Below are 14,438 nucleotides of genomic sequence, written 5' to 3'. Positions count from 1 at the left end.
AGATTGCACAGTTCTGTAAATTGAAGGTTCAAAATGACTGCAAAGTATTCGCTTCGGGTGAATAATTCATGCAACAACACAGCAAATTATATTGTTCGTAAAGGAACTGCTGTTGGAATTTTTGGATTCAGATGCTAGTCTTGTCAGATCCCTATTTGCATGGGTTAGGCTTTTCAGGAAGTGTGTTGGTGAGTGCAATAAAAAAAAATGAACAACTCTGTGTCAGGGATCAGTTCCTCCTGCTTCACCATGGACAGTTCCGGATCATTCCACTCTGCTCAGTCCCACTCCAAGCCTGATCTGTTTCACCTGCTGCTCTAGTTATCCTGGACTCAATACACCTGCCAGCTCTCCTATATAAACTCCCTCAGTCTGTTCCCCACTGCTGGTCCGTCTTCAATCTTCAGATGCCCTCAGTCTACGTGTGTTCCTCGTCCTCCGTCTGCCAAGCATCTGCTCCCTCACCAGCTCCGCCGTCCAGCTCCGGTCATCTTCACACTTCTGCTCCAGTATGGTATAGTTTCCTGGTTTTTTTCATTCACTGCTCAAACCCTGCAATAAAGACTCTTTAATTGTGGCTCTGCGTGTGGCTGAATTCGGGTTCAATCCACAAAACCCTGACACTCTGATGGTGGAACCACCTTGCTGTGGGGATATTTTTCAGCTGCAGAGGCTCCAGTATGAATCAAGCGAAAGAACGTGCTAAATACAGATATATTCTTGAGTAAAACCTGTGTAAGATGACATATTGGAGATTTGAGACTGTGACAGAGGTACAGCTTCCAGCAGGACAATGACCGGTGCGTACTACTAAAGCAACACTTCAATGGTTTAAGGGGAAACATTTAAATGTGTTGGAATGGCCTAGTCAAAGTCCAGACCTCAATCCAATTGACAATCTGCGTTAGATTTGAAGATTGCCGTTCACGAGCAAAAAGCGTCCAACTTGAAGAAGCTGGAGCAGTTTTAAAAAAAAAAATTTAGTTTTGAAACACCAGCTTTCAGAATTAAAAAGCACAGACCTTTTGAAATATACATTATATTTCTTTAAGAACTAAAGACCTACACACGGTTAATACATACTTATTCAATGAATTTCTCTTTCCAAGAAAAGCAAGATAAAAAAGTCTAATTCATGAATTCATGTTCAAATGTTACTGTTATTGTATAATAATGAATCGGAGACATTAGTCATGGTATAATTTGCTCTAATACCTGTCATAGCCTAGAATTGATACTATAGTATAATTTTGTCAACAGACACTTGCTCTCAATTATAAGTGTTACCTTTTCACCCACCCAGCAGAAAAATAGTTTCACTCAGCTGTTGTGCCATCTGTCTCTCATGTCAGACTGAATGACAGTGCTGGAGGTCACCAATCTGTTCCGTAAATAAGAGGCACCGCGCCATTACAGCAGCAAAGGAGGAATGTTTGGAGGCTTTTGCAAAGGTGTGCTTGAGTTCTTATGAGCTCCCACACTGTGAGTCAATAGGGAAATAAGGTTGCTGTGAACCCTGACAACAGACTTGAGCGGGCAGATCTGGGGCTTGGCACAGTCGCTAAGGAGGTGGAGTTGCTCGAACAGGGACAAAAAAAATGTCAGCTTTGTTTGTGTTAAAAAATGAAAATAAATCAAAAAAGTCATTTGTTATATGTCAATCAGACCAATACATTGTCTAGCAGTGTGGAAAGTGAACATTAACTTGTAAAGTTAAATAGTATGTTTTTTTTTTTTACCTCGTTTCCAATGGAGTTTTTAACATGAAATTCACAGCAGATGTCAGGTTAAAATCCAAGTGAAGATGCACATTAAAGAGGATTGAAGATGTGCAGTGAAATGTATTTCAGAATTAACAGGAAAGCTTTTTTTTTTTTTTTTTTTCTCGTTTTTTGGTAATTGTAGCTTCGATACGCTTCTTTGTGGAGGACAAAATTTTCACGAAAAAAACTCAGAACCATCTAGATTTTTTTTCATATATTTAAAGAAAAACTTTAATATCTAATCTCAAAAATTGGTAAATTCCCCCCACCCCCCTAAAAAAAAAAAAAAAAACAACAACTACTGTACATGGTTAAGCCGACATTTATGATATTAAAACTTGGCAGGCAGGCGAGTTTATTTAAAAAGCACTTTTCAGTAACAAGATGATTCAAAGTGCTCAAAACTAGGATCCTCTCAACATTGTAATACATCTTTAACCAAATTGTAAATGGGCTTCAACCAGCATTTCTTCAACAGGTGGGTCTTGTGCATTGAGCAGGGATAGCGGAAAAACTTCACTTGCTAATTCAAGGTATTTTTAAAGCTCAGTTTCTGTCTAGTTTAGATTTGTTTTTGAAGTACTGCTGGAATAAATGCACTGGCGGGATGAGAGAAATTTATTTTTGATTTGTGCAGCCACTAGCTATGTTTACATGCACAAATTTTCATGGTCGGATTGAAATGTATTCAGATTAAATAATATGAGTGTGCCGTTTACATGGGCACACAATGAATTAATCCCATTATAATGTATGTGTATATTCACCTGGCTTTATTCAGAACAGAACCACTCTGACATGCGCAGTTATCAAATTCCCCTAAAATAAAACATAGAAGAAGTACCTCCGTCTTTGCTGAACAACAAAAAATAGTTAACAGTATTGTACGGGTTTGTTTGTCTTCTGAGCCCCCAGGCTGGACTTGTACGATGTTCTCATTACAACTGAAACGTTACTGAGTAAGCAACAATTTTGGGCTCTTTTATTTTTTTCGAACAGAAAGGTTATATCTGGAGCCACAACAGTTTTGCTTCCTGCCGTATTTCTGCCAATCAACAATGCGGAAATATGTCACGTTTATGTCGGACGCACATGCCACTCGGGTCAGTTTTGCCACATTCGGAATAACTTAGAAACAAGGAAAGCGTTTTATGCGCGTTGATCAGATTATCAATAGGCATCAACCACCCCTCTCACTCCGAATCCTTTTTCATTTTGATTTAAATTAATCTGATCATCAAATTCTGATTGGCTTGTTTACATGATCAATTTTTATTCTGATCAGCCCTTAGTTCATGGCAGGGAAGATTTAAGTAGATTCATATTGACATATTGTTGTCTGTCTCTGATATCTATCTATCTATCTATCTATCTATCTATCTATCTATCTATCTATCTATCTATCTATCTATATATATATATATATATATATATATATATATATATATATATATATATATATATATATGCTTATGGTGCTTGCTCACAGAGAACAGAGTGTATTTTCCTGCTTCTACAGATGAAAAGTTATAATGAAAGGGATAATAATATCAGGTATCAACAGAAGAAAGTTTCTTTTTATAGATATTTAAATCCATAGCTACAAAATCAACTCCGGCTTCCTCCCACAGTCTAAAAACATGACTGTTAGGTTAATTGGCCTCTGTAAATTCTCCTGAGGTGTGAGTGTGTGTGTGTGAATAGTTGTTTGTCCTGTTTGTCTCTGTGTTGCCCTGCGATAGACTGGCGACCTGTCCAGGGTGTACCCCGCCTGTCGCCCATTGACAGCTGGAGATAGGCACCAGCACCCCTCGCGACCCCACAAGGGATAGACGTGGTAGAAAATGGATGGATGGATGGTACAACATCAAGCAATTTTACCGTTACAGCACATGCATTCCCAGTCACCGTAACAATGTTCATTTTTTATTTACTTGTAGATATAAAGGTTAGAATCAATGAAAACACTCCCTGAGCTTCACTTTCTTTATCTCCTTTACTTTATTTTCCTCTCCTATATGTGAGCATATTTGAGTCAATTTACCGTGTATCTCTATCTTGGTATCTGCATGATTACATAAACTCACAATTTTTACTGGTTAAAGTGCTTCAGGTAAATAAAGCTTTAGATTACTCTGCGAGGGTTAACTCTGCTCCAATTTGCCTTATCTCTTTGCTACCATCTATATTAATGCACAAATTCCTTCCATTCACTTGAAGGTAATGACCTAAAGAATTAGGTTAAAAAGTAAATAAATAAATGAACACAATTTCACCCTTTTTAATGCACGAATACATCAACATCCAGCATTCTGCCTCCCTTGAAGCTATACTCGGCTGTTTTTTTTCCCTCTCTTTAAATCCCATGCTATTTCTACTCTACTCCCACTTACTTGTACAATGTCCTACTAATGAAAACTGATGAAAACGCCACATCCCAATAACACAAGCATTAACACAAATTCCCGCTTACAGAGACAAATAATTTCGAGCAGATACGGCCGACTTTCTGATGGCAGAGGAAGGGGGGGGGGGGGGGGGAATAACCACAGATGAACCCACTGGGAAATTTTCTCTGATCAAGTGCAAAGAGATTAACCAGTTGGACGTGTACTAATGAGCAGGAGATCATAATGAAAGGAGCTCGTAAATGTAGCTGAGCCATATCAACATGCCTTTTCTGCCTCGAATCAAATGCAGCACACTGACTAATGCACAGAAAGCTATTATTTTACTGTTCCCGTGGCTGCCAGAGAGCAGATACCAAGACAACAGCCGCCGGAGAAAATGTTGACATCAGATCACTTGCGTGTATATACCCCAACAATTGCGTCGTGTGCAATCACACATGAGATAATGGCTCAATGAATCTGTCAGGGATACACTATTAAGTCATTAGTACAAAGGTCACCTTTCTGTTAATGTTTCTGACATTTCAGACATACCTGTTAAAAAGACAAAAAGCGCCGCTGTGCACATACAGTAATTGTTATTTCAACAAAATGAAATAGCATTTTTAAGAGAAGCAGCCAATGGGAAGCTGCCTCCACAGCTCAACGGAATAGTTTTCATGCTCATCATTAGTATGGATGTTATAGAAATTTGGGGTTTTTAATGACATATGTGAACCGTTGTTTTTTTTTCAGGGTAGAATGATGATTGAACAGTTTAAAAAAAACAAGAACCGGGCGCACAAAAATGTATTGTGGATTTTATCTTTTCCACAAAGGCTAAAATCAACAATGAGCCTTTGGTATCTTTCTGGCTGGATATTTGACCACTGCTATTGACCATTTGGTAGAGTTCTTTTCAATTGGTTAATTTATTGACACAAACTCGACCTTTACACAGAGCCCACGCATTTTCAATACGTTTAGGTAAGGGCCCTTCCAGATGTTTGCCTGTTTTACCCAATCCAAAACCAATTTTACCCTATGTTCAACATCACTGTCCTATTTTAACCATCTAGTTGATGTGTTAAGGAGACAGGTTCTTTATTATTCCTCTTACTTTGTGCACCTCAGCAGTACCTCTAATAGCCAGTGGTGGAGAAAGTACTCATACAATGTACTTAAGTAAAAGTACAAATACACAGACAAAAATTTACTCAAGTAAAAGTCAAAGTACCACATTATTATTTTAATTAAGTAAAAGTAAGAAAGTACAAGCTTTTAAAACTACTTATGTATTAAAAGTAAAAGTACTTGCCAACCATAATACCTAACGGCTTATATAATGTCATTAAGTGTACCTATCGTATTTAGTTTTAATAAATCAGTAATGTACCATTTTAATGAGCAATGCTGCAGATAAAGCATGTTTTTATTGTGTTTACCCCCTGTGACAGTTTAGATTTAGATATTTTATTCTATGCATCAGAATTCCAGGGATGACCTGCAGGGTTATGTAATTAGGCAAAATGAGAGAAATTATCAATATACAGTAATCGTATTTATTTACTGCAGTCGAGTTCAACAAAAAGCTTGCTAAGATTACATAAAACTTCACTAACACAAATTAATTTAACATCGATAGCGTTTAGCAACTTAACTTACCTCAATATGTTTTTTCAAATTTGATGGTGAATTTTTGAAAGATAGAATTTCATGCTTTCGGGGACTCCATTCTGGGAGTTAATGATTCTGCAGGTCCCGCGTACTGTGCTGCTCTTCTTGAGGGAGGGCCTAATGGTTATTTCCCGCTTTAGATTGGTTCAGCGGACTGATTCTGCTCTCGCCATTGGATACTTTCAAACTAACAAACAAATCAAAAAACCGAAATGCGTCTTGAATGTAACGAGTAACGAAACGCTGTATAGAAATGTAGTGAAGTAGAAAGTACAGATACTTACTGTTAAATGTAGTGGAGTAAAAGTAGAAAGTATCTATTATTAAATCTACTTAAGTAAAGTACAGATACACGGAAATTGTACTTAAGTACAGTAACGAAGTACTTGTACTTCGTTACTTCCCACCACTGCTAATAGCAAACAACCACACTTGTCCATCTTGCAGCCAGGGCCTCACTGAGGACATGGACACTCGTAATGCAGCTGTTTTTCCCCTCTGAAGATTCTAACCAATCTTTATTTTTTCTAAGGTTGGCAGTTTGGGTCAATCAATTGAAATACTGGATAGAATTGGGACTAAGTGGGTGTTATGCCAAACCCAGAACAATACTGCTTTTCTAAAGGGCAAATCTGACTTCTGGAATCAAAAAATCCTAGTGGACCATGCTTCAGTGGTAGGTTTATCCCAGTAAGCCACACAGTTTCACAAACATTACCAAATTGGTCATGGAGAGTTGTCAAATTTCCACCCAGAAGCTTGTCGATGGCAATAGGAAATGTGTGATTATGACGGACATCTCTGAAGGGGAAGTTACGATGCTCATAAGTACAGTTTTATCGATTACATGAGAGAAAATTTAATTACTAAACAATTTAAATGTGATTTTTTTCTTTGTGAATATGACTGAAGTTGTTTGATCTTTGATTATTCCAGGTTGAAATGAATTAACTCAAAAGTGTCCTTTAAAGCCAAAACTTAATCACGTTCCTGCACATTGTGACTGAATGTGAAGTGTTTACGGAAACTGTAGGTCTGACCATATCAGATTTTCAAGATAAAATGTCCTGCCAGTCATTATATCAACATGTCCGATTAATGGGCTGTAAGTTTTAAAAGCAGCTAGCTGCCACCAAGGTTCTAACTTTTACAATGTTTGCAACAGCTTGCTTTACTGATAGCGACACAGAGAGAAGACAGGGAATAACTCACAGACAAATACAAGAAAGGGACACAAAACACAAAGTGCAATCCCATACAGATAGCAGACAGATCTAGTCAGGTTTGAGGAATCAAAGGGAATCTACAGTCAGATGCAACTTACTGATCACATAGTCTCCGAAAGGATCCTCGTTCTCTTCATCATCAATGTAAACTGAGGGAGAAAAGATGGTAGAAAAAAAGGAAAAAGAAAGAAAATAAGAAAAAGAACAGAAAAAACAAATGATTGTGACAAATTAACAAAGGAAGCTTGGCTTAGAGAACCAAAGCAAAAGTGAACTCAATGAAAAATCAAGGAAAAAAAAAATTTATACATGTAGGTTTAAAGAAATCAAATGAAGTCCTACCCTCCCATTGCCTACATTTTCTCTCCTAATGATGTTCTCCGCCTTCACGGCGGGGGAAATTTTGATCACTCTGACTGGTGAATTTGCAATTTTCTCTCAGAGCTCTTTCTTCCTCACCTCCTCTGGCAGGTCTGAGGATGGCACGAGAAGCCATTAGAGCTCTCTAGATTTTCCATTAAAGCGGATGCACAGGTGTCAACAGGTTACAAGTCAAACGCTACTGAATCCCCCCCACCACCACCACCATTCTGGCCCCTGATTTTCCTGACAATAACTCCGGACTTTCACTGCCTTCCTACACCGCCAATTACACATGTTGTCTGTGTCTCCGTCAATAATCTTTCCCTTTCCATTTGTTAATCATTTAGGTTTTCTTTTCCTTCTTTTCTGCTCTCCATCACCCCAGGCTGCCATCCTTTAATGTGAGTTAGCATCCATCTCCAGTGATCAATATCCCAAGGCTTTTGTTAAACGCTGCTCTCACGCATCTGAGACTTAGCGTGTGTGTGCGTGTCCCGCCTGCCCGCCTGCGAGTGTCTGTTGTTTTGTGTCCAAGCGTGCATTACCAGACCTCTCTCTTCAATATCAGCTGCGTTGTCTGTTGCTTTTTTTTTATACGGTCAGAGATGCTAAAGAGGGACAACGCTGTTTCTCGGCCATCTCTTTGTTTGTGTAAATGCGGGAGCCTGTGCGAGCGCGGCGTTTTTAGCGCGCCGAATAGGCCGGTCCTTATTGATCCGGCGCGCTAGTCATGTTTCAAACTCTTGACTTCAATCAAAGACACGCACATGTAGAGATTCCCACTGCGTGCGTGTGTGTGTGTGTGTGTGTGTTTGTCACTTTTCTTTCCTCATTCCAGCAGCTCTTGGTGGACGAAAAGTCCTTGAACCAGTGGGCGAAGAGTTGAAGGTGTTCGACTACACATACACACATTCATGCACGCCCTCGCGGTGGTGTGTATTTGTGAAAGCGAGCTGTCAGTGCTGCTCTCACACACCATTCATCACAAGCTACTAATTCTGTTAGACCATTGTGGAGCCTTTTGCACCCCACGTTGCTCTCTGAAAACTCAATCAGAGGCTAATGCCCCCAACCCCTTTCCAACGCACACATGCGCGCACAAGGTCTCACTTTCGGTTTCCGCCTCACACACACACACACGCTCGCGGACACCCCGGGGGGACAGCGGTGGTCTTGGGAGGCCACACCAGCTCAGCTCCATAAGTGTTGCTTGTGCTTGATGGACAGGAGCAGCCTGACCTTAGTTACTGCTGCTGTGAGGTGCTACAGTAGGGATCTAACTGGGAAAAGCTGCAAGAAGTGTTAACGTTTTTTTTTTTACGCATTTAAAGCATTGTTTAAGCTATGGGGAAAATTATCAATATTCATAAACCAGTCACTCTCTTGATCCATCACAAATAAATCATGAAGACTGAAATGTCGAACTTCCCGGAGACTGATCTTTATCAAACAGAAAAAAGAGAGGAGATTTCGGCATGTTTCTATTGAGAATTATTCAGAATTCATCATGAATTATGTTCACGAATTCCTGATAAGAAAATAAGAGCATTTCAAAACAACAAAAAAAACTTTTATATGTATTCGCAGGCCTTGAAACTTTTTTTTTTTTTGGAGCATACCAAGATCATACACTCACATTTGGAGAACGTCTCCTGCGTTATTTGGACTAGACCTGTTGTCCAGAAAGGGCATTTTGAAAAAGAGCTGGAGAAAACCAGTTCTTATAGGTGGAAGGTCAAATATGACGTGTTCATTTGCGCCGCATTGACAGAGTGATTGCAACATGTATCCCAAGGTACAATAGGATGTTGCATTCAAAATCTTAAAGTAATAATTAGGTAGTGTCTTAACCTCCTTGATTATACAATAATCAATTCAGAGGCTCATTTTTCAGGGGGAACAAAAAGAAGCAGCAACTTGTCAGCCAAATTGAATGCGTTTTCATCTATAGTTGCTTCTTTTGTGGTTCGTTAAAGAAGAAGAACTAGGACAGCGAGGGTACAGGGACTTTGCCACCTGTGGCAGCAGATTTGATTAGTTAATCAGAGGAATCGCTTTGCTGAACTCTGCTTTTATAAAGCATAATTACAGTGCCAGCTTTAAAAAAAAAAAAAAAAAAAAAGAAGAAATCTGACAGCAGAAGAAAAATCTCTCTGCAGCTGTTTGGAAATTAAGAAAGTTCTCTATTTTTTTTTTCCTGTCTTTTGACATTAACTTCAGCACCGTAAATGTCTTGAAGGAAAAGCACCGGGGAAAATTGGATTGTGAAGCGGGCGTCGTGTGAGGGCGGGGAAACTACTCAATTGAGCATGCCCAGATGGGGGCAGGGAAAAGTCGGAAAGGCCACACTAAATTTAGCGCCACCTTTTCACTCTCTAATTATGAGATTAATGCATCCTGCCACATAACGTCACATACTACCGTGTGATTTATTATGTGGTCGACCAGATGGAGAGATTGAGCCAAGTGAAGGCAATACGAGAGGGAGATGGTCTGAAAGCACCTAATCAGCACGCATGTGTAATTAGGCTGGGTCCCGACGATCCAGTGAGTCTGTGCAGAGCACAACTCTGAAGTTGAGTCGAATTCTTTCGCTTTCTTTTACCAGGCGGATGTTTAATTAGAGGGAAAATGCTGAGGCATACGGAAGCCTCCTTAACTCACATGTTTAGAGGATTATATTGATTGTGGCCTTGGCCTTAGGTTTAAAATCAGCATTAAAGCTTGATCTCACTTTATCCATGCATGTACTAATCATTCCCCTTCCTGGTCAGCACGGGCTGGAAGCGGCCAATCAGGCACCGCTGTGGGAAATTTACAAGTCCTCCCATATTCCTGCCTGTGTTTCCAGACGGGCGTTTTACGAGGCAGCACACAGTTGTGACAGTAAATCTCTTCTTCCTCCATGCCAAAATGAAATCACCCAATGTCGCTCTCTGTGGACGTATTTGTAAGCCTGAGCGAGCTCGCGTTGTAAGGATATTGCATGCTTGCCTGTGCCAAGTTAACGTTTGAGTCTCTTTATTTTAATAGTGTCTGGAAGGGGCTGTAAAAGATCTCGTTCAATATTCAACAATAAAGCTGGATGTAAGGAAACTTTGAAATCTCTTAGCTGCCTTTACAAAACTCATTTAATGGCCTTAACATACTTCTCCATAATTGGAATTGAGCAGTAAATGAAAAGAAAAAACTAACAGGAAGAAATGGAAATATAATCAAAAAGTTTCAGTTTGGAGACTGATGTAAGGTACTAATACATATATTTCCCAGTGAGGTTGGGTAGACTGTCTGTACGTATCTGAATGTTAATGTTAAAACAAAGAAATAGTACAATTAATTTCATTTCTACTTTCTTGCATCCTTTGAAAGTCGTTATGCATGATAATATCTGTGACCATTTGGACTGGGTGGTTATTCAATAAAAATAACAAATGTTCCCCGATCAAATATTTATGAAATGTAGTTTTTAAATTATTGATGAAAAGCAGCTCATTACAGAGCTATGACTGAGGTTGAAAATATTGTGCTTGGAAAAGAAAAGGGAAAGTGTAATGAATGGACCTTGAATATGAATATGGGAATTTGCACATGTTTGCTATGTTCTAATTTGCATTTTTAAAAGAACGAAAGAACTGGAAAAAGTAATTTTCATCTCAGTGTTTCTGATCACTCTGACTGACTGTTACAGAATGTGCTTAAATTAAACATGGGCATTGCAGCAGTATAATTGTACAAAAGAAGCGTGTAGAGACATCTAGAATATAAAGTGTGCAGTATAAAAAGCAATGACTTTTAAGTAGAAGGTTTCTTGCATAATAAGAAAACACATCAGGTCTTGAAATGAGGTGAAAACAACTTCAACTAAAGGGCAACATGTGAATTTCACTCCCAGTCAGCAAACACATTACATTGTGTCATTGTTACTTCAATAATAACTTAGACCAGAAGTAGAACCGAGTGCAAAGTGTGTGCATAACTAAGTCACTAGTAGTCAGAATCATTTTTATAATAAACAACGGTTTCATCCAGTTGGAAGAATTTTGGACCAGTTTCCTTTATAGCATTGCTGAAGTTTATTGAATTTCCATGCATTCAATAATTCATGGCTCTCTTAGGACTCTATCTTTTACTTGGGCATTGGAACAAGTTTATGTTACTCCCCTTCTCAGGTCATTGTGCTGTGGATTTCCTGTGTCCATCGAATGGGTGCTGGACATTTTAATTCATTCTCCAGACTGTATGTTTGCAGTTTTGATTTGACATTTATTATGTGACTGTTTTGAATACCAAAAGGAGCCCATCTGTAATGGTAAATTTCTTAATCACCATGTTCTACTACCAGTTTGGCATCTACCAATTGGTTTGTGACAAGAGCAAGTATTCAAAAGGTTACTTAAAGCAACTTTGATTAAATGTCCTAATTTGCAGAGATACTCACAAGTCCAAGTCAAGTCTCAAATCTTTCTCCTTAATTCCCAAAGTCTCTAATGGCTAAATAAACACATTCTCATCAAATCCCTGACATCTAAGTACACCTATGACCTTGCATCATTGCAGGTGTCCAAACCTGTACTGTTTATCCTAAATTGTCACATGGAAATGTAATAATTATCTTTCAAACTATTTACATTTAGTAACAGTTATCTTTCAGTCTTTTAAATCAGCCTCAAAGGGGCACTATGTCCTATTTGAGCCTTTTCTAAGCTTGGATAAATGCAGAAGGTTGCTTCAGGAAGGGGATCTCTATACCAGATCAATCGAGGTCTGAGTTAACAACGACCACCATTGGTGACTGACAGGGAACCAGTGAGAATTAGGCTACTGTTGGTTAGCAAAGAAGAGGGAGAAGATGTGTGAAGAGAGGGAGAAGAGAGAGCAGAGGAAAGGGAAGAGTCTGCGACTGAGAGTAGGGACTTGGAATATTGGAAGGAAAAGCTGGAGATTTGGCTGACATGATGCAGAGAAGGATGGGGGACATAATGTGTTTAGGAAACCAGGTGGAAAGGTAGCAAGGCTAGACGTTTCAAAGCAGGGTTCAAGCTGTCCTACAATGGAGTGGATGGGAAGATAAATTGTGTGTTATCTTGAAGGAGGAGTTTGTCAGGAATGTTCTTGAGGTGAAAAGCGTGTCAGATAAGGTGATGATGAGTCTGAAGCTAGAAATTGAAGGTGTGATGTTCAATGCCGTTAAGAGTTGTGCTCTAAAGGTATGACATGCGTTAGAGGAGAAGGACATATTCCAGGGTTAAATTATTTAGAATATCCCCTGTTTTGCCTTTCAGGCATGAATCTGAAAGGACCTTTGTTTTGAATGAGCTGTTATTGTGTAGTGCCATTTTTACTCTAACATTACGAATCTCAGGTTTATTTTCAGTTACCACGGCAGTTAGAGGCAGATGGAAGTTAGCTTCTCACAACTACCTGATTTATCGCTGTAAACGTCACAGAGGCAACGTCGTAAGTTGATAATTTCTTATTTACATTTAGAAGTTGACGTTAAACAGTAGTATTTACATGAAAATGCCGTTGATTTATTTGTAGCTTAAAACTTTTTCCATTTCCATTTCCATATGGAAAGCACCTGTTACGTAGTTAAACGGTCATTTTTGTATTTGTGTTGTTACAGTTTTCACTCCTACTTTGTATAACGAAGAAAAGAGCCACAGTAAAGAGAGACCAGAGCTTGCTACGACTCCCGTCTTCATTTATAAGGAAGAGTTTAGCTAGTTGTATAGCGGCAGTTGCTACACTGCAGTGAGGACAACACATTCCCAGAGATGACAGAGTGGGGATTGATTTCAAAGGACACATTGGGACAGGGAACCAGGGTGATGGTGATGAGAAAGCGATGGGCATGTTTGGTTTCCAGAAGATGCGTGTAGATGATCAGATGGTGGTAGACTTTGCAATGAGGATGTAAATGGTTGTAGTGAATACTTTCTTCCAGAAGAAGCAGGAACGCAGGGTGACTTACAAGAGCAGACGTAGGAGCACACAGGTGGATCACATATTGCGTAGATGATGTAACCTGAAGGAACTCAGCGACTCCGGGGTAGTGGTTGGTGAGAGTGTTGCCAGACACTCTGGGTGACCAGGAGGTACTTCCAGATGACTGGAAAACTACAGCTAACACCATAAGGGAGACAGGTAGACAGGTAGACAGGTAGGTCTTCTGGAAGGAAAGTCGATGAGGTGACTTTGTGGTGAAACGAAGAAGTAAAGGAGTGTGTTCAGAGAAAGGAATCAGCTAAGAAGGAGTGGAACATTGTGAGGACTAAAGAGAGTCACCAGCAGTACAGGACAATGCAGTGTAACGTGAAGGTAGAGGTAGCTGAGGCCAGACAAAGGGCACATGGGGACTTGTGTGAAGCAGAGAGACATATGGGAAGGATGTTCAGCAGGTTAGGATGATTATGGATCAAGGCTGAAATGTGCTTACAGCTGACACAAGTGTGGTAGATAGATGGAAGGAGTACTTTAAAGAGATGATGAATGATGGAAAAAGTTAAGAGAGACCAAAGATCAGAAGAAGTGACCATTGTGGATCAGGAAGCAGCAGAGATTAGTGAGGTTGTCGTAAGGAAGGCATATAAAAGGATGAAGAGTGGAAAGGCAATTGGTTTTGATGATATACCTTAAACTGGTGGCCGTGTCTAGGAGAGAGCTGGAGAGTATTTGGCTAGGCTCTTCAATGAGATTTAAGAGAGCCAAACAATTTATGAGGAATAGGGAAGTGTGCGGGTACCAATTTTCAGGAACAAGGGGCGATGTGCAGAGTTGTAGCAACTTCAGAGAAATAAAGCTGATGAGTCAGACAATGAAGTTATGGGAACGAGTAGTCGAAGCAAGACTCAGGCCAAAGGTGAGCATCTGTGAGCAGCAGCATGGTTTCATGCCAAGAAAAACTACAACAGATGCAGTATTTGGTTTGAAGATGTTGATGGAGAAGTACAAAGAAGGTCAGAGGGAGCTGCCTTGTGTTTTTTAGAGATCCAGAGAATGAGGTGCCAAGAGAAAAT

General features: G+C 39.6%; 1 protein-coding gene across 9 annotated transcripts in view; it reads right to left on the bottom strand.

The window, feature by feature from the left end:
* tenm2 (teneurin transmembrane protein 2) overlaps nt 1-14,438 on the bottom strand; it is a 311,048-nt gene that overhangs the window by 177,241 nt on the left and 119,369 nt on the right. For 5 of the 9 annotated variants that reach the window (XM_036127097.1, XM_036127098.1, XM_036127104.1 and 2 more), the window contains one exon: nt 7,155-7,205. The exons of the other annotated variants lie outside the window; for them this stretch is intronic. In XM_036127097.1, the coding sequence (XP_035982990.1) occupies nt 7,155-7,205 (51 nt within the window). The remainder of the gene's footprint in view (nt 1-7,154; nt 7,206-14,438) is intronic. 9 annotated transcript variants of the gene reach the window in all.

Source organism: Fundulus heteroclitus, chromosome 23, assembly GCF_011125445.2.
Source record: "Fundulus heteroclitus isolate FHET01 chromosome 23, MU-UCD_Fhet_4.1, whole genome shotgun sequence".
NCBI classification, from domain to species: Eukaryota; Metazoa; Chordata; class Actinopteri; order Cyprinodontiformes; family Fundulidae; genus Fundulus; species Fundulus heteroclitus.
Note: the sequence above shows the minus strand (reverse complement) of the source record. Positions and strands in the feature narration are given on the sequence as shown.